The sequence below is a fragment of the Grus americana genome, chromosome 1 (assembly GCF_028858705.1).
Source record: "Grus americana isolate bGruAme1 chromosome 1, bGruAme1.mat, whole genome shotgun sequence".
Lineage (NCBI taxonomy): Eukaryota > Metazoa > Chordata > Aves > Gruiformes > Gruidae > Grus > Grus americana.
Genome location: NC_072852.1, coordinates 41,480,332 through 41,499,318, shown reverse-complemented (window position 1 = coordinate 41,499,318; position 18,987 = coordinate 41,480,332). Strand labels below are relative to the sequence as shown.

General features: G+C 45.1%; 1 protein-coding gene across 2 annotated transcripts in view; it reads right to left on the bottom strand.

The window, feature by feature from the left end:
- The window catches only part of TRHDE (thyrotropin releasing hormone degrading enzyme), a 222,951-nt gene extending 204,843 nt beyond the window's left edge, over window positions 1-18,108 (bottom strand). For both annotated transcript variants that reach the window (XM_054807940.1, XM_054807947.1), the window contains exons 1-2: window positions 16,655-18,108; window positions 10,679-10,952 (exon numbers count right to left, since the gene is read on the bottom strand). In XM_054807940.1, the coding sequence (XP_054663915.1) occupies window positions 10,679-10,952; window positions 16,655-17,481 (1,101 nt within the window). In that variant the 5' untranslated portion in view covers window positions 17,482-18,108. The remainder of the gene's footprint in view (window positions 1-10,678; window positions 10,953-16,654) is intronic.
- Between the last annotated feature and the right edge of the window lie 879 nt (window positions 18,109-18,987).

The following is an 18,987-nucleotide window of genomic DNA, read 5'->3' as shown; positions in this document are numbered from 1 at the left end:
GTTTCAAGTCCTGTTTAGGGTTACAAAAAATTGTTTTAAGAATACCACCCAGAGACCTGCCCTGAGGCTGGACAGTCATGGCATGGCACAGCACGTGGGAGAGTATGGGCAACTGCTCATGGTTTGAAACTTCACTCGTTAATAACTACAGGAACCTGATAAAGTGACAGAATACTTGAAAGAAAAATTCTGTAGCTATTCCAAGGAGGCGCAACTTACTGCACTGTGGTGGGCCCTGGCCACTATCTACCAAACACTGCTCAATATTAAGCAATACCTTCAAGAGGAAGAGAGGGAAAACAGAGCAACAGGCACTGCGGCTACCCCAACTGAAAAAGAGATATTGGCAGAACATGAAGGGGTTCGAGCTGCTTTGGAGGTGATTGAACTGAAGCACAGCTCCTCCTGGCACCCTGACTGTCGGTGCTGCGCTGGATGTTCAAAGGGAGGGTGCCACCACCTGGAACATCACCCTGGGCCTTGAAAAGCAAGTCCTGTGGTGACACGGCACCCCAGAAAGAACTGAGTCAGACAGTGGGACTCCTCTCCAAAACAACCTCATAGACACCTGGGCCAAAGTGCATGGTATTGAGTGGGTGTATCACATCCCCTATCATGCACCAGCCTCTGGGAAAATCGAACAATACAATGGACTGCTAAAGACTACACTGAGAGCAATGGGTGGTGGGACCTTCAAACATCGGGACACACATTTAGCAAAGGCCACCTGGTTAGTTAACACTAGGGGGTCTGCCAATTGAGCTGGCCCTGCCCAGTCAAAACTTCCACGCCCTGTAGAAGGGGATAAAGTCCCCGTAGTGCACATGAAGAATATGTTGGGGAAGACAGTCTGGGTTAGCTCTGCTTCAGGCAAAGGCAAACCCATCCACAGGATTGCTGTTGCTCAAGGACCTAGGAGCAGGGAGGGAAGAAGTGAGTGAGTGGCCGCGTGGTGCTCAGCTGCCAGCTGGGGCTAAACCATGACATTAGGTCAGACAAAAAACTATCAAACTTTCTCGCCAGGCATAAATCAGTCTCCCTTTTTTCCCCATGGTATTTAAAGGGTAACAATGAACTTACTCGAAAACAACATTACCAACTTTTAAACATATAGGAACACTTTTCAGAAAAAAACAAAACACAGCATAATGTACCGGTGTTCAACCATGGACTGTGATTTAATTAACCAAAAGACTGGAGAACTACAAGAAACACATACATGGTATGCGAATGATTAAGTAGGTATACTTCTTTCTTTGAAATTAATCCATAGGAATCCACTCCCCTTCCTCCTCCTCCACCTTCTATTCCTTTCTTTTATCTTTATTAACTAAGGTACTGCTTGCTGTCCTGAGGATACAAACTCTAATTGAGGTTCCAAGCTGCTGTGACTACCAAACTATCCATTGCTCTCAGGAAAGGGAGAGTTAAAAGGAAGAAAGTGTGGGTACCCCCAGAGGCACCCCCCCAGTGAATGCTAATAACCACCTTTTGCTTCTTATCCCCTCCCCCACTGTAGTCATTTCAAATAAATGAAGTATTAGTCTTCTCATTCTGTCCCACACTGCCACACAGCTCCACTGCATGCTGTGAAACAAAATGCATCGCTATATATTTTTCAGGATAATCCACTGTGGGATAACTTTTTTAAAATACACTTTAGGTCATTTACCCTTCAAAGAGAAACATAATCTGCTTTCAAATTACACTGCTCCAACTACAAGATAACAGACTCCGTTCTCATCTCTGGCTGCTCTTGCTATGTCTCAACAGCACACAGCAGCCAGAACGCTGCCAGACAGGAGCAGTGGAGGATCTCTTACGGGTACCGTTCAGTGGAAGCAGGCCAACACAGCTGGTTCTCTGCCACCCGTCCCCACCCCACTGCACGAGAAAGGTGCCAGGGGATGGGGCCACATGCAGGGTTTGAGCAGATGGGCAGTTGCAGTAGCTGCTATGAGATGGAATAAACTTGAGAATGAAACCATCATCTGCAAGGCAGTCAAGAGTCACCCTGGCTGTTCCCCAGCTGCAAAGTTTGCCCTGTGCAAACGACACCCTTGCAGAAGAAGGGAAGCATGTGTGAAGCCAGTCTGTGCCAGGCTGGACCCTGGAAAAGCACATGAAGCTGTGCCATTCTGGCATCTGATTAAAAAAATCTTCTGAAGAGGTACCTGAAGTGTGGAAGCACTCCACTGAAAGAATGAAGGACTCTTATTAACCCTACGGACACCTTCATGGAAAAATCAAACAGACTAGGTCCTCTACTAGTCTAAGTGAGGATAACATCCCAAATCATAGAGCCTTTCCTCTACTCCAGGCAGCAAAAAATACTGGGACAAAGGCAAAAATAAGATGGCATTTGTGCAGGTTTTCCAACACAAAAATTTGAAGTAAAGGCAACCCTAAAAGGTGAATGTTACAGATATTTGTCAGAAAAGGAGGGGTTGGACTGGCAAGTTATGAATCTCTGAAATGAGTGGTTATTTTCCCACCATTGGCCATAAAAACTAGGAACAAATAGGCTAAATTTCTTCTTTCTGTATGAAAAATATGATTAAAACTTACCTAAACTCTAGAGGAGAGACTGGTCTATAAATAAATTAAAGCACACATCACTCTCCTCCCTCACAAATACTGTGTCTGTCACTCAACTAGATGTCAACTAAGCCACCTGCCTCAGTAATCCATTTTCACTGCACAGAACGCAGTTACTACAGTAGGTATACGGGATAACACTGGTTTGACTGACACATGTTCAGGCTGGTGCAGCAACGTGTTCACCTTTATGTTGTCCCGAGGTGAGATACCTCCTACAGATTATTTGGCACTTCGTTTTTGCTTTTATAGCAAGAGCATGACTCTTACAGAAACATGTTAATAGACTCTTGCTACTTCCTTGGATGTCAGAAAGCAAAATTCATGTTGATGCCAAGGACAGAGACCTTAACGAATAAGTTAATGAAGTCAAATATGACAGCAGAACATAAGAGGCATAAGGAGACATGAAAGAATGTAGTACAGAAAGCAGAGCACAGCTCGAGTATTCACCTTCACTACAAGTTATATTGTCACAGTACGTACTACTAAGCATATGCTTATTAGTACATGAAAGGAAAAGGAAGTACAGTCTTTCCTCCTCCATCTACCTCTTTCCTTTGCTTGTAATGTGGGAAATGGGAGGAACTGCAGGCACTTCACGCTGAGCAAATGGCAGGGAAGGAGTGGAAAGTACTAAGAGTCCCAGACGTTTCTTTTCATTAGCCAGAAGAGACCCCAGATGAAGCAATGTTCTTGAAGGTACAGAACTGCAAAAAACCTGGCCTGATGCTTGTCATAACAGCAATCACAGGTGCTGCCTCTCTCTGCTCCCTGTTACTGCAAGCAAGCCATAAGCCTACAAATTAGCCATAAATTAAAAATTTACACTTTTCTACAGTCTTCTTGCTACTACATACAAAGTTCAGTACATCACTGCCACCAGATACTTACAGGTGATCTTCCTAGGCAAAACCAAAACAAAATGTTCCCAAACTCAAGGCTTTCAACTCAATAATATTATTTGCAGAGTGCAGCTGAGAGTTTATGTTAATAAAATAAATATCACATTTAAATACTGCATGTACTACAAGTGCTGACGGAGAGCGTTTTTTAAAGGAGTAAGCACAATACACGTACAGTGTTTTCCTAGTGCATTCGACTTGCAAATTCAACCAGAAATCAATAACAATGGATTGCAAGTTTGCAATTTATGTTTTTAACAGATTCCCTGGCATATTCAGTTTAGCATCGATGCTGATCACATAGGTTTGTGTTTGTTTGTGGCATATTTTGTAGTTATAGTACTTAAAAATTAATAAACTAAAAGTCATTTTCAATATACAAATCTGAAACAGAATGGGTAAACAAATATTGACGCAGTGAATCTGAAAAAGCTACGATTTCTTTGGATTACTAATGTAGTATATTGCAGTTTCCCACTTAACTAAAACGATTCACAACAGTAAGCACTAAACTGGGTAAAAGATACTTGTAGAACCAGCCTTTCTGCTGTTCGTACAGAGAAAATTTCATACAAGCAAAAGAAAGCACAAACATACCTATCCCTGTTCATGCGTGTGTGTGCTTTTCTAGCTCAACAGAACTGCATACCTCCCATCATATTCTTTTACATGCATTTTACTTTTAACTGTTTGATGAAAGCTGTTTTGGGGAAGGCAAGAGTGGAACATTTGTAATAAAAAAAACCAAAAAAATCAGTGAATATCACCATATCACTATCAGAATAGCATTCCAAGACATATAAAGATAAAACATTGCAAGTCTGCATTACACCAGGCTTCAGAAAGATGCCTGGTGCTTCCCACATTAGCTGCTATCTGTTTATCAGATACACATGTGGCCTCCCAGTGGTAAGTGATGGGCTAACAAAAGTTGCTTTTCATGTATAGGTGGGCTTAGAAAGTAGAGCTCAACTCTGGAGCTGGACTAAATTCAGGTTGCAGAGGAAGAAAACTTAATTTTAATTGAGGACTAATTCTACTTTTGATAGCTAAATCATTCTGCTGTAACCAATTTGCTCACCCACAAAGAATTATCTGGTGTGTAATTGCTTCAATACTGATTAATAAATAATAACTGGTGGAGACACTTTGCTGGCAGTTAATAACCAGCAGCTGAAGAGAGGGCCTAAGGCAGAGCCTCAGGCCTTTAACCCAGGTAGTCATTAACTGACAGAAAATGCCTGGTCTCGAGGTCATTACTGCTATTACATAGAAGTATTAATACATTTTTCAAATACAGAATAATTTTCTAAGAGCTACAGGCTGAACTGCACAATAAGTGCAGTTATTTTAGAGAGAATTGATGGCTTTGTTTTTTTCTAGTAACTAACAAATAACAGAACCCACTGGGGAAAAAGTTATTCTGAATAGTTGTTCGACCTGATTTTTTTTTTTTAGACTATTAATGAAAGTCAGCTCTTCAGTCTCCTCAGACTGATCACCCCACTGCAGATGATGGAATGCCCAGCCCAGCTCTCCAGCATCTCAGGAAGGGCTAGAAGCACTACACTACCTCCAGTCATCTTAAAGAATAGTATAAAACCACGGTCCCATGGTGCTGGACCTAAACTAACACGAGCTGTTGGACATGCACTGATTCTGACCTAAGTCTGCTTATGTGATTCTGTTCACTAGCCCTTCCTGGGCAAAAAGGATTCTTCTCTCATGCAGAAGCAAGTCATTATTACTGCACAGATTCCATTTTTGAGACCACTCTATCTTTTTGTGTGATGCTGAGCCAAACTGAGTGAGCCCCCCAAACACAAGCCTACGAGAATTTAGTGCCAGGACATTTATGCAGGCTCTCCACAAGCCAGAAAGCACTATGGAAACAGTAATTATCTTATTCTCCTTTAGCCAGATATTACAGCTCCTCCTTATTGGCCAGGATAAGATTTAACTGCTCTGTAAGGTATTGAATTAAGATTTTTACTAACCAGGAGCTTGTGATCTCTAATTACATCTTAGATAAAGTAATAACAAAACAGCAGCAGTGCAATAAAGGTTGGCCTTATTGTGGTATGACTCTTCTCATAAGATCTTTCTTAGCCTCAAGGTCTTTCTCCGTATCATGACAAATTACTCGGCACTGATGACTCTACAGTCATGTTTAATGTAACTAAAACCAAGATGTACCCAGCTGTAGAGCTCTCTTCTAAATGCAACGCCCATGGATTCAGCCAGTCAGTGGAGGTCCTACCCTGAGCAGCCAACCAAGCTGTGGTCAGGCCCACACATTGCCAGTTCTGCAATATATGCTGCAACCATTATGGAATAGGAGCAGGACTAGCAAAAGTGAAACTATGCAAAATTCTTCTTTCAGCACTGCTTTCCATCGGCATTCCTCCTCCCACTTACCACCACCCAGCCAGAGAGCCGCTTCCTTTCACTGCTGCTCACTCCCATCTGCTCTGGAGCTGCCTGCACTTGCTCTTCCAACCCCTGCGCCCACAATGCCTCCTGACTCCACTCCCTTCCACACACTTTCAATTTTTTTTCTTTTTAACAGATACCCGCCCTGACAAGAGCCAAATACTTCAAAGCTGCCAGGTGGCACTGTATGTCCATACCTATCTCCACACCCCATCCACGGCAAAAGAGAAGAATCCTAGAAGATCAATCATCGCGAAACATCTCTTTCCAGCAATGCATTCATCTCCACTGATACACTCAGCTTTGTCCCTGAGTGCTCACTCTTTCTGCTAACTGAAAAGAGAAGGAATTAGCAGAAAGTAAAGGAATTAAAATAACTTATAAGACAGGCGTGCAGGATATAGTGACTTTCCATGTCCACCTGACAAAGGAATGAGAAACAGAGGGTTTGGAGTATAGAAGTACAGCTAAACATGAAGTAGAGTAAAAATAAATCCAGACAGGGGAAAAATAAAAAATAAAGTAACAATAGCAGGAAAAGGCCTGGTGGATTGAAAGCACAGATAAAGACAACAATGAAGGAAAGAGACACAGAGATGACATGACAGACATTACAGTCCAGCCAGCAATATTTTGCTTTTAAGAATTACTGACCAACATACATAAGAGGTATGATTAGGAAACACAACATGAGTGAAAGCAAGCAGGCACATGAAGGTAAGTGGAGTTTTCTGGATTATTGTACTGTGCAAAGATGACAGTACACAGATACCATGATTTTCACCAACTACTGCTGGCACAACTGCTAGAGCTAGAGCCATACAAAGATCAGCTAAGCCTGCTCCTAACGGCATCCCTCCTCCCTCAAGCACAGCATTACCTCAGGCAGCACCTAGTCTGCAGCAGCATAGATGACTGCACCATAGTCCCTTCCACAGCAGTTGAGCCCCTGTCCAAAGGCAAAGGCAGTTGCAGTGATTTCCTGTAATCCCAGATGAATCTGAACAACATATTATATATCTGTAATGCATGTAAAAAGTCAACTCTACTTTTAAATTACCTGCTCTGGATAGGATTCTGATCAGACTCATCTGGACTAAAGAGTTATGCTAATGATTCATATCCACTGAGCTGTGCTCCTAGAAATGCACTGCTTGTCTTAATTCTTCTTTCCAAATTAATTTTAGTGTATGAAATATAAAACTTCTTCATGTCTGCAAGAATTATATAGGATATATCAAAATTACTATTTTGATTGGCTACCTAAGCTTTCCAATAGTCAGTTTCTATTTATAACTTGATTTGTATTTGAATCTCATGCTTAGGTTAAAATTAATTTTGAAGTCAATGTCATTCTTTGAGAAAAACTGAACAGATAACACTTAACCATTTTTGAGAAACAAATCTGCTTTTAATCTCACTGTTTCTCCTATTACTTGGGGAGTTTATCTACCCATGACCATAGCGCTTTAGTAAGACTGGTCAGCTGGAAGAGAGGGGAGATTTTAATCATTAGCATGCTGTCAAAATTTGAAAGGACAGTCAGAGCCCCCCAAAATGTTTTGTGAATCAAAGCCAGGTTCATGAAAGTACCAAAACAAAAGCAAAAGTATATGCAAACTGAAGTGTTTTAGGTATCTACTATATGTCTACAAAATAAATATGATATGCATTTGCATTAATTGAAGAATGGTTCCCCAATGCAAGAAATGGCCTATCAACATGTTTCAGTATGGATGTTCGGTTAATTTTCCTGAATATACATTCATTTTTAGAAGCAAACTTACTTTTATCATACATTTACATTCATTGCCATAGATATGGGAGCAACTAGATTTTAGTGAAAAAGTGGCTTCAGAGGAAACCAGGAAGTTTAGAATTCAATGTACCAGGAGTCAGATAATTTCAAATTCACCCAGTAGTGTCCATGAACTCCTCGTATGGCAACACAAAAGACTCAGAAAGATGGATTCATCTGAATGAACACAGTTCTGAACTGAAGTGTTTGCCATGAATTCATACCTTAAAAAATACTCTTTCAACAAAACTGACAACAATTAAAGATGATCAGATCCCAAATGGACTGAAAAATAGCAAGATATATTTAATCAATAACTCAGCGTAAACTATTTTGGTGCTCCTGGGCGTTAATGTACCTCTGTGATAGGGGCATTATAAAAAACCAGAGCTGAAACTCTACAATAACCACACAATTTTATGGGATAAGAGACTATCTCAATCTATGTCGGCTTTTGGTCTTCAAGTCTTTGTGAAGATTACCTACTAATTTGAATAATTGTTGGCAAAGTTCTGTATAGTGGTACAGTTAAGCCAGTGTAGTATACATATGTATGTCCTCTATGTGCTAAACCAATAGATTCAAGCATAACTATCAGGCTCCAGTAACCACAAATTCCTAAAAAATTAATACTTGGATTTTCTCTTCGAATTCCTGTTAAATCTAAAGTCTTTTTAGAACAGTTTTGCCAAACATGAGAATAGCAGAAAGTTATCAATTATTGTCTAAAAGACATGAGTATGTCTCTGTCTTCAGGGTATCAAACCTACTCAAGCAGCAAAAGTCTACAGCATTCAAGCAGCAAAAGTCTACAGCATATGAGCTCTGAATAACACTACAAGAAAATGAGATTCTCCTTGAGTTAAAGAGGAAGTAGGCTGTATCTTTCAAATTGATGGTCCAGAGGTCTATCCCCCATGTTTCATATATTTGCTCACACTGATGTTAGAAGCTACTACTTGCAGCTGTTTCTTAGATGAGTCTAGGACATTTCAAAGTGAGGTAACAGGGTAGTACTACCTACAACAAACTTGCAAGTGTTACACTGTATTAAAGCACAAGGAACACAAGACCTATGTACCAGAGAATATACCAAAAACTTCCATCTTACCAGGAGCTATAGGAGAACCTCAAGTAATCAGCATTTTCTAAAGCTGAAAAATATCAGACTGCTCTTAGCTTAAGACCAAATCCTTCAGCAAGCAAAGTACATTACAATGAAAATCATCAACTGCTACCTGGATAGAAGATAATTAATCTGCTGGTAGTAACAACACATCCACCTCTCCCTCCTTACTTCTTTGCCCTGGGACTTGTGAGATCTTTTTCTCAATTAACTCAATTCACTGAACTGACAGAGAAACAACCTGGAAAAAAAAAAAAAAAAAAACCCAACACAAAACCACCAACCAAAAAAACTACCCAAAACCAAAACCCCAAACAGGAAAAAAACACCACCAAACCCAAAGGCTTTCAACCATCACAGGTAGCCACTGGGACTGCAAGCATGGCCTCAGCAGTTCCCACAACCTTCTACTCATAGGTTAAAGTACCTCAGAGAACCCCTTTCTGGTTCCCTTTAGTGGAGCCAGAGGGTAGTGTCATAGTCTGATGACCATGGTATAAAAGGGCTGTAGTGGAGTGAAAGACCCCCAGTGTCCTACTCACAGTAACAAAAACCAAGACTTATTTCCTGATCACTTCAGTACAGGCTAAATAAGGGATGCCAATGCAGAACGCTGTCCTACCTCTACCTTCCCTCATCTGCAGCACAGACTTGAATCCGTACTAGCGCTCTGGCAGTCACACAAAAAGCTGGATCACGGAACTGATTTGGTTGAAAACTTAGCACATAATCATCTACTTTTTCATGTCAGTTTTCAGCCAGATACACAACTGTACTGAGCTGAGGGCTGGCACAAGGAAGCCAAGAAAACCTTTGGCTCAGAGAAGGTCAGATCAGCTCCCTCCACAGCAGCTCGATGCTTAGGCTAGCTAAAAGTGGTTATGGAGACACTTCCTGACCTATCTGCCACAGAAGGGAGGCCTGCAATCTTTCCTCATGTCCCCAGGCTACAGTACGGTTATAGAGCATTTGCACAAGTATAAGGTAAACAGCTTAAACTACCACCTAGCGCTCTGCTTCCAAAACTAGCTCTGTTTTGTTATTCACAGTAACTAAGAAGGAAGGATTTCTCTGTACATTCACCTGAAAAATCAAGATGACAGCACTGTGAAATATTCTATTAAGCTGACAGCATTTCTCATGTATGTTTTGGCTTGTTATACAGTTCTGAGCTTGATATTTGTAAACAAAAACAAATCTGACATAAATAAAGGATTTTCTCTCTTTTTTTCATTGCATAACTCCTGGAGTCCTGCCATATTTGGAAACAACAGCTCCAGAAAGTTAGTGCTTCCATCAACCTGGACCTCCACAGGAATCTGCTAGGTTGTAAAGTCCTGCTCCTGAGCAAGAGATCTAAGACAGAAATTACTTTATCAGCCTCCTGAGCTAGCACACAGCACACCAAGGGACATGTCAGTACTGAAGAAAGGAGACAGGAAACCCTGCCAGTACTACTGCTTTCTTTTAATAAATAGTCTCACAAATACCGGTATAGAAAAGGCTACGGGAAAAACAAGAGAAAACTTCCCAAGAAAATCAAAGTGAAGCAAAATGGCATATTTACAAGCTTAAAATGTCACCAGACAATGACACATACTAAGCTAACCAGTTAAAAAAAGTATCAGACAAACCAAAAATGTTAGACAAACCTTCAGAAAAGGTCCCAAACAATACACGCTATCATTAAATAAGGTGGCAAATTTCGGGAATGCTAATCAAGAAAACACTTTAAGTACTTGATGTTGTGATCCCTTACAAAAAGTGAGGGTTTTCAAAATAATGTAAAGTATTTGATACAACGTTAGAAATACTTACAACTACTCCACTCTTGGTGACAGTTTCCCGGTATGTAAAATTGCACACTGCCCAAGCTAGGTAATACGTGGACATGAGAGGGGTCTGTGAAAAGTGATCTGTAACCCATCCATCTTCTTCAAAAACAGAAGTTTCAACTGGCATGTTGGACAAAGATAAGTAAGTTGCTTGATGCCTGATGCTGATTTTGAAAGTGGCCTTGTAGATGGGCTCGTCAAAGCAAGGAAAGGCTTTTCTGGCATGAGTAGGAGAAAACTGCGTAACGCCAAGAAACCTAGAAAAGAAGCAAAGAAAACAAAGCGATTACTAACTGTGCACAGCACTTGATTCATGGATGTACCAAATAAGACATGGCTTGACGATTGTGGGTTGCGGGCGCGGGGAGGAATGGACACACGATGACATTCAAATGGTACTAAGTATACAGTGTTTCAACATTGCTTTATCACTTTCTTACTACCTGTACTGTAATTCAGTTGATATAATGATCTACAAATTTCCTACAAATTTGTAGACACCACACTGATGTTAAATAAATAATCCTTTGCCTTGTATCAAACTTCAGGTTCTAGCAGCGGTTTTGTTCATTAATATGTGGGAAAAAAAAGTTAGCCAATATTGGTTATACGATATAAAACAAGTAAGCACAGTCCTCAGTTCAAATCAGGATTTAACAGCCTTCAGGGAGTTCACTCTGCCCTGAGACACCGACAGGGCACTTTGCCTTTCTTTGGACATGAGAACTTACGGTCACATAATGCACTCAAGAGAGTCATTGTTTTCCACTGCTGATTACTTCTGTACCGGTTGCACGTAGGTCTGAGACACACTACGATACAGCACAGCTGTGACTCTGCGAGTCCAAAAAAACATTCCGTGAGCTTTGCAGAATTACAAATATAAGCAAATTATTAAAGAAGCAGAGAGTAGCTCACTGTTCTCCTACACGTGCTTTGCTTTTCTGGTGTATTTTATAGAGAACAAATCGATATTCTCACTTAATGGGTCAAATTATGAAAAGATCTCTGAAGGAGGAAAAGATATTTATTATGCCACTGTAGAGAATGGGAAGGCTTTAGTTTGACAATAAAACCTGTAACTTTTCTTTGGAACTAAAGAGATTTTAATCCAGATGATAGAGAATAGGAACCTTTCTGAGTAGAGACGTATATTTACACGTTTGGATAAAACCCATGTGTGATGATCTCTTTGCAGAAACAAGAAGCTACACTTAAAAGGTTGAATTGTGGGGTTTGATGGGAATATTTTCTGGAGGCATGCAGGACAAGAAAATTACTATAAGCCAACTACGTAACTGTAAAGGTAGCACATACGTAGGCTTTCTGAGTGGTATTGATTCATGTCTCGCTTTTCAAGGTTCCATCAGTGGAAATAACCATGCAATTTTAGATACCAGGTAAACATTTATCAGAATTTTAGAGGTTGAGTAATCATCTGTTATTCCTCTGGGGAAAGAGCATGGGTGGATAGATTTGATATAATAAAAATGGTGGCACCTATTATTAATCAGTATACAAGCATTATTCTGCAATACGATACTCTCTAATGCTGAGGGAGAAAAAATAGGTAGCCTACAAGGAAAATAAAGTATCTAATTAATTTTTTCTAAAACTTCTTGGGTTTTAGATATATTTTGGAGCGTTATTTTATAAAAACCAATGAAGAAATAAACTTCTTGAAATGCTACACTTTTATCTTGCTATAGTGCATCCATGCCTGACAGAACTAGATACGTGTATTACGGTGAAATTATCACCTCTTTCAAATAAGGCTAGTTTTATAAAAACTTGAAAATTTTTTCCACCACTGAAGCAGCAACCATTGGTCTTTTGTCTAAAATAAAAAGCCTTATTTGGCTAGTAATTATTAAAGGAATTCAGCATATTGCATTTTTCTTGTCTCATTATAAAACATGACTTACTAAAAATCATAATTCTGCATAAGGTTGCTAAATATAAGGTAAAAAGTTGGTGCCAGGTACTCCAGCATTAATCCAATGAAATTGCATATTATCAGCGGATCTGCACTAGTGCAAAAAAGCCAAATCAGCCAATTAAATGAAGCAAAGCAACTTAATTTATACGCAAAGTATTTCAAGTGGACCTGATTCTGCATTCTAGACACACTCTAAACAGCTACAGCCATCAACAGAAGCTTCAAGTGAGCATGGAAAACTGTACTGGCCTGTTATTAATAAAGTAAGAATGATGAACTTTCCTCTGCAATTAACAATTTTAATGAGCTCAGACACACATGTAAATGCATACTTAGGGAATACTGTATATATTCTGACACTCTCTAAATAAGAGAGCTTCCCCCCCCACCACTTCTTGACGATCCTATCAGTAGTCTTTTAATAGTTATGTTTTAGGCCACTGAAACAACCCCTTCACCAGACTAATGGAACCTGATAAACTCTGCATCTTCTGTATTCTCACAGACAGATAGATATATCCGCATACACATAACTGGGCAAACACTGGACAGTCAATATTTCATACTAAAAATACATCAGCTACCAATAACAGTGATATTTATAACACGTGCATTACTATCAAACATCGATTTACTTGTGCCAAAAAAACAAACAAAAAGTAAAAAACTGCTTCCCAAAGACTAAACCCTTACACTTTTTAAAAAAAACCAAAACAACAAAACCCAACTGTCTGTGTTTATCTATTTCTCTCTCTGTTAAGAGGCAAAACCAAGCACAAGTATAGCACTCCAAGAGTGAAGAGCAGGCTGAGGATTTCATCCATCTCTCTCCACACATCTCTGGGCACTGACATTTTTATCTCCAATTCCCCAAAATATCACCGTAAAAAGTTGTACTTCTGGGAATGACAGCCTTGCAGCCTGTCTTCTCAGCATACCCACGGCAGTAATTTGCAGGTGTTTTAATTCCACCTCAGCTATTAAAGGAAGACATGTGTTTCCTCAACAACCTATCTATTTTGACATCTTAGTTGTTATAAGATGGAAGAATGTGTCTGTTTGTTTTGTCTGTGTGATGTAAGACTTTTTTTCCTTTTCATTTATGCCAAAGTTTGATGTTCATTTAAATTATGTGTGCATATTCTTATAGTACTTTACAGTAGCTCTGTATTAAATGTCTGTTGATTACTGCCAGTAAATTCTGGCACATAACGCAAAGTAAATTTGAAGCATATCACTTGCATTTTACATTTCAATTAAAGTAGCAAAGATTTCAGTAAGAAAATAAATACTTTGATGCAGCTATCAATGTTTCAGGCTGATTTATGACTTTCACCTGTGAGACCACAGAAAATGAACTAACTTTATGAAAAAAAATTATAAAGTGAAGGCATTACTATGTTTCTGAAGCCTCACAGTTAGCCAGTTATTCACTCCTCATGTATAACAAAAGTGAAAAATGATGGCTTAGACCCTTTTATAGCAACCGCTGCTCCAACGATGTTGCTGTATTTTAATCGAATATAAAGATGTCAAAAAGCTAAAGTCCTGCTGGAACATGAAGGTCTCTCAGAGCGTGAGAGAAGCCTGTCTATCTATCACAGAAGCCATCTATGTTTAAGGACTACAAATGGTTATATGTATTACATTAAAAAATGTGTTATTAATCAAAATGCAAATTGCTACACTGCAAGAGCACACTCTGAACAAACAAGTTCCCTGGTTTAGAATGTGTATTATTTACTTTATACTACAGTGAGTTGTTAAGCCTGTGACAGTTGAAAAGGAAAAACAGCACTTCTATTAAACACCTGAAACTATAACCACACACTGATTACAGTTTTAAAAACAACGTTTTACTGAAAGAACTAAGTGAGCTGGTGTAAAGAAAAACGTGCCCACTGAGTTCAATATAACAATGCTACCTTACACAAGGTAAGGATCTCACCCAAGATGACTATATTGAAGCGTATTAAAAACAAAGCAACTTGTATCTGTTACACAAAGAGTACTGGGAAACACATTTTATCATTGCCTTCCACTCCATGTCTTAAGCTATCTCGATGATTCAAAAAGTGCATTGGCCTTTTTTGTTGTTTTTTAAATCATAACTGGGGCATCCATACTGAAGTGTAGTACAGTAACTTTGGAGAAATGTCACTTATCTGAGAGTGCAATTATTCCTATACAAAGTCTAAATACACAAGAATAACTGCTTAAATAATTTCTTGGGTTTGTAAAGTGAATTATACCCCCTGCTGTTAACAGTATTTTGTTTTCTGATTTGCCCATTTCCATACAAGGTCTGTAAGCACTCCCAATTACCCCAGTCATTCACTCCTCCGTGATAAAAGGCATTTTATCTGCATCTTTTCCTACAATCATGCTTTTTCAAATTTCCATTTTATTTCACTGCGATGACAAATCGCACAAACTTAACTTCAATTCTGCTTGCGGTTCTAACATAGGGCTGTTTAAAATTGTCAGTAATCACAGTAATGAAAATACATTTTAATGTAAGGGCTGTTGATTTAATTGAGTTGGTGAGCACACTTTTTCTGTCTAACTTACTATTTTTGCCCAGTTCTTCCAACTACAAACTCCTTGCTTCACAGTATAAAACACTAAGATTCAGGAAGAGAAAACCTGTCGCTGCACAGATGTTTCAAGACAGGACAGCTTAAAAAGAAACTCAGTCTAAAATTATAAACCATGCCAGAACTACGAAGAAGCCCAGCCCATCCATCTTTTCCATTACAAAGCTTGATTGTGGTTAAAAGAGAAAATTACTTTTTTTTTTTAAAAAAAAGCCTCTGTAACTGCCTGAATGGGGCCTCCACAGTGACCCCAACTACCATAACAAGGGCCTCGACAGGGACCCAAGGGCTGCAATAACAAGAGTTAAATATAGATCAGGATCGAATCTTGTTCTGCATGGAAACAGCGAACGCTGACCAGGGCTGCCCTGGCACCGGGTGTAAACCTGCAGCGATTCGGTTGCAGCAGGTGGCGCGAACGTGTTCACGTTACAGGAAATCACATCGCGCTACCTTTTTTCTTCAAATAATGAAATAAAAACAAAACAGCAGAGAAGTTTCCCTCCCCCACACGCTGCTGTTGGTAACCTGGCAAGGCTCTGTCACACGAGGACACAGGGTTAGCCGGACATAGAGGGAGTGTTTATTAACCGGACCCGGAGTCCCCGCTCCGGCGCTGCCCCGACAGGGACGGAGCGGGCGGTGCGTTTGACTCCTGCCACCCTTGGAAAGAAGTTCACTCCTCACCACTGTCCATTTCCAAGCCGCGCTGGGGCATCTCCTGACGGGCGGCTACAGCCCGCAGCCCTTCCCGCCCGAGGCGGGGCGCGCAGGCGGAGCGCTCCGATCACCTGGCGGCGGCCCCAGCTAACCCCAGCACGGCCCGGCCCCCGCAAGGCCCCAGCCCGGAGCCGCCCCGCAGCCCCGTCCGACCGACGCAGCTCCGCCCGCCCCCGGCGGCTCTCGGCTTCTCCCCGCGTCCCGCTCGCTCCCACACGCCCCCAGCCTCGGCCGCCGCCTCCGACCGCCCTCCCGCCGCTCTGCCGACCCCGGCCGGCGGGGCGGAGCGGGGAAGGGCTGGCGGCCCCCGAGAGCCTCGGCAGTTCCGCCTCCCCAGCGCCAGCCCTCAGGAGCGGCCGGAGGGCAGAGGGGTCCCCCGGCGAGACAGGCGGCGGCTGGAGGCGAGGCCCGGCCTGCGCTCACCGACCGGCCGGGCGTCCCGTCGCCCTGCCGGCCGTTGGGCGGGGGCCGCCCCGCCCACGCACCGCTCCCCACGCCGCCCGCGGCAGCCGGCCGGGCCCCGCGTCCCGGAACGGCCGGTGCCGAGCGGCGCGGAGCCCGCGGCCTCACCCGCCTGGCGGCGCCGCGGCCCGCCGGGTCCTAGCGCCGCCTCGCCCGAAGTTCGGCGCGGGCTGCCGCGGAGTGGCGGGGGCCGCCAAGTTCGGCCCGAGTTTAAGATGAGGCGACGCGGCCGCTCCGCTACCTTCTCTCGCCGTGGAGGACGTAGGAGCTGCGGAAGAAGCCCAGCAGCTCGTTCTCGATGAGGGCGTTGTAGATGATCTTGAGGTTGTAACTTCTCTGCACCTCCAGGCTGCGGTTGAGGACGACGACAAAGACCTGGGTCTGGGGGTAGAAGAAGGAGCGGGCCACCCGCACGCCGCCGGCCAGCTTGTCCTCGGCCACGCGGACCGCCTCGATGTGCATGCGGTGGGCGTGCAGCACGATGTAGCGGCTGGCGTTGCGCACCTCCAGCTGCACGTTCACCTCTCCGCTGAAGGTGAAGTTCTCCATGAAGGCGCTCAGCATCAGGTTGTAGTGCAGCGGACGCAGGTGCCGCGGTAGCCGCGGCCGGGCCCAGGGTGGCAGCTCCCGCCGCCGCTGCCACTCCTCCTCCTCCTCCTCCTTTTCCTCCGCCGCCACCGCCGCCTCCCCGCCCCGCGCCTTCTCCTCCTCCTCCGGCCGGCTGGGGGGCTGCCCCACGCCGGGCGGCTGCCGGGCCGCCCCCGACAAGCTCCCGTTGCCGCCGGCCCGCGGCGGGCCGTCGGCGGCGGCGCCGCACTCCTCGAAGCGGACGCTGAGCAGCACGGCGATCATGGTCACCGCCAGAAGCGCCAGGATGGAGACGGCGAAGACCAGCACCAAGCGCTTGTGCACGGCGATGTGCCGCTCCGTGGTGCGGGGTCTCGGCCCCGCCGCCTCGGCCCAGGGGCCCGGCGGCAGCCCCCGGCTGCCGTTCCGCAGGGCGGCCTCCTCCTCGATCATCATGGGGGTGACGGGCGGGCGCTTCTCCCGCTTCTCCTCCAGGGCCATCACGGCAGCGCCGCCCCCGCCTCCCGCGGGGCCGCCGCCCCCCGAGGGGGCCCCGAAGGCATGGGAGGCTCCGAGGCGGGGGGGCCCTCGGCCCGGGGAGGACGCGCCGCCCCGCCGCCTCTCACTTCCCGGCGAACCGCATCACCCTGGCTGCCGGCAGCCCCGCCGGGGAAGCGGTCCCCGGGCGGGGGGGACGGGACGGGGTCGGGCAGGAGACGGCGGCGGCGGGCGCTCCCCACCGTCCGGCCGCCGGAGCCGCGCTGGCAACTTGTGCTGCTTCTGCGGGGCACTTCAGCACATGCCGCCGAGCGCACCTCGGCGCCGAGGGGGAGGGCTCTGCCGCCCCGGCCCCCCCGCTAGCGCCGCCGCCGGCAGGGAGCTCTCCTCCCCCCCGCGCCCCGAGCCGCCGGGGTCGGGCTCCGCGCCCGGCCCCGGCAGCGCCCGAGCCATGCGCGCCCCGCGCCGCCGCGCAGGTCGGGCCGCCCCCGCGGGGCTCGCCCGGCACCGGGGGCGGCGGCACCGGACAGCAGCGCCGGGCCCGTCCTTGTCCTTCTCTTCCTCCTCCTGGCGGGGCCGGCTCCGGAGAGTCACTTCTCGCGGCTCCTCTCTTATTTTGTCTTTCCTGTCTCTTGCAGGTACAGAGCGCTCTCCCGGCTGGCTCGGGCAGAGGCGGCTATATATAGGCACCGGGGAGAGGCGCGGGGAGAGGCGGGCAAGCCCCGCCGCCCCTTGGCTTCAGCGGCTGCTCCGGCTGCTGGCGGTGACGGCGGCGCCCCGGGGGAGCGGGCGGGGGCGGGAGGCGGGGGCGACGCGGGGACGAGGGAGGCTTCTCTCCGGTGTGTCACACGCGGCGGCTCCGGGGGAGGTCGCTGAGGCGGCGGCGGGAGCCCCGGCCGGGGCGGGCGGAGGGCGAGAGCCGGGTTGCGCCGGGGACGGGGCGGCTGCCCGGCTGCAAAGCCTCCGAGCCGCAGGACTTCCCGGGATTATACGCATATGACCGTGCTCGCCACATAAATATTGAACGCCGGTACTGTGTCATATTTATATAGACTTAATAAAGAGCTGCCGACTACACGTTTGGACGACAATAGTGCTGTCATACTAGCATGGGGATGGAGCCGAAAAAAAAAGGGATAAATACTCCCACTTAAATCGATAGGATTAGTACGCCGAGAAAAATCACTCCGTAAGTGTTGGCTGGGACTTTCAGAAATCCCCCTGCAGTTACTGCGCGGCCCCAGCACAGCCTTCCCTCTCGGCTCTCCCTCCTGCCCGTGCCGGACCCGCTCCTCAGCCGGAGAGATTGAAGGATGTGTTAAACGCTGCCAGGGGTAGTACACCAGCACGTGGCTTGAGTACTCCTAGGAGTGAACCCCAGTGTGGAAAACTGAATTACTGAACCTGAGCCCACTTGTTCCACCTGCCCCCAAACCCCACCCCCGAACTTTTGCAGATAGGGACTGCAGAAATACGGAATTAATACACCCAGCGGGAATCTAGATCAAT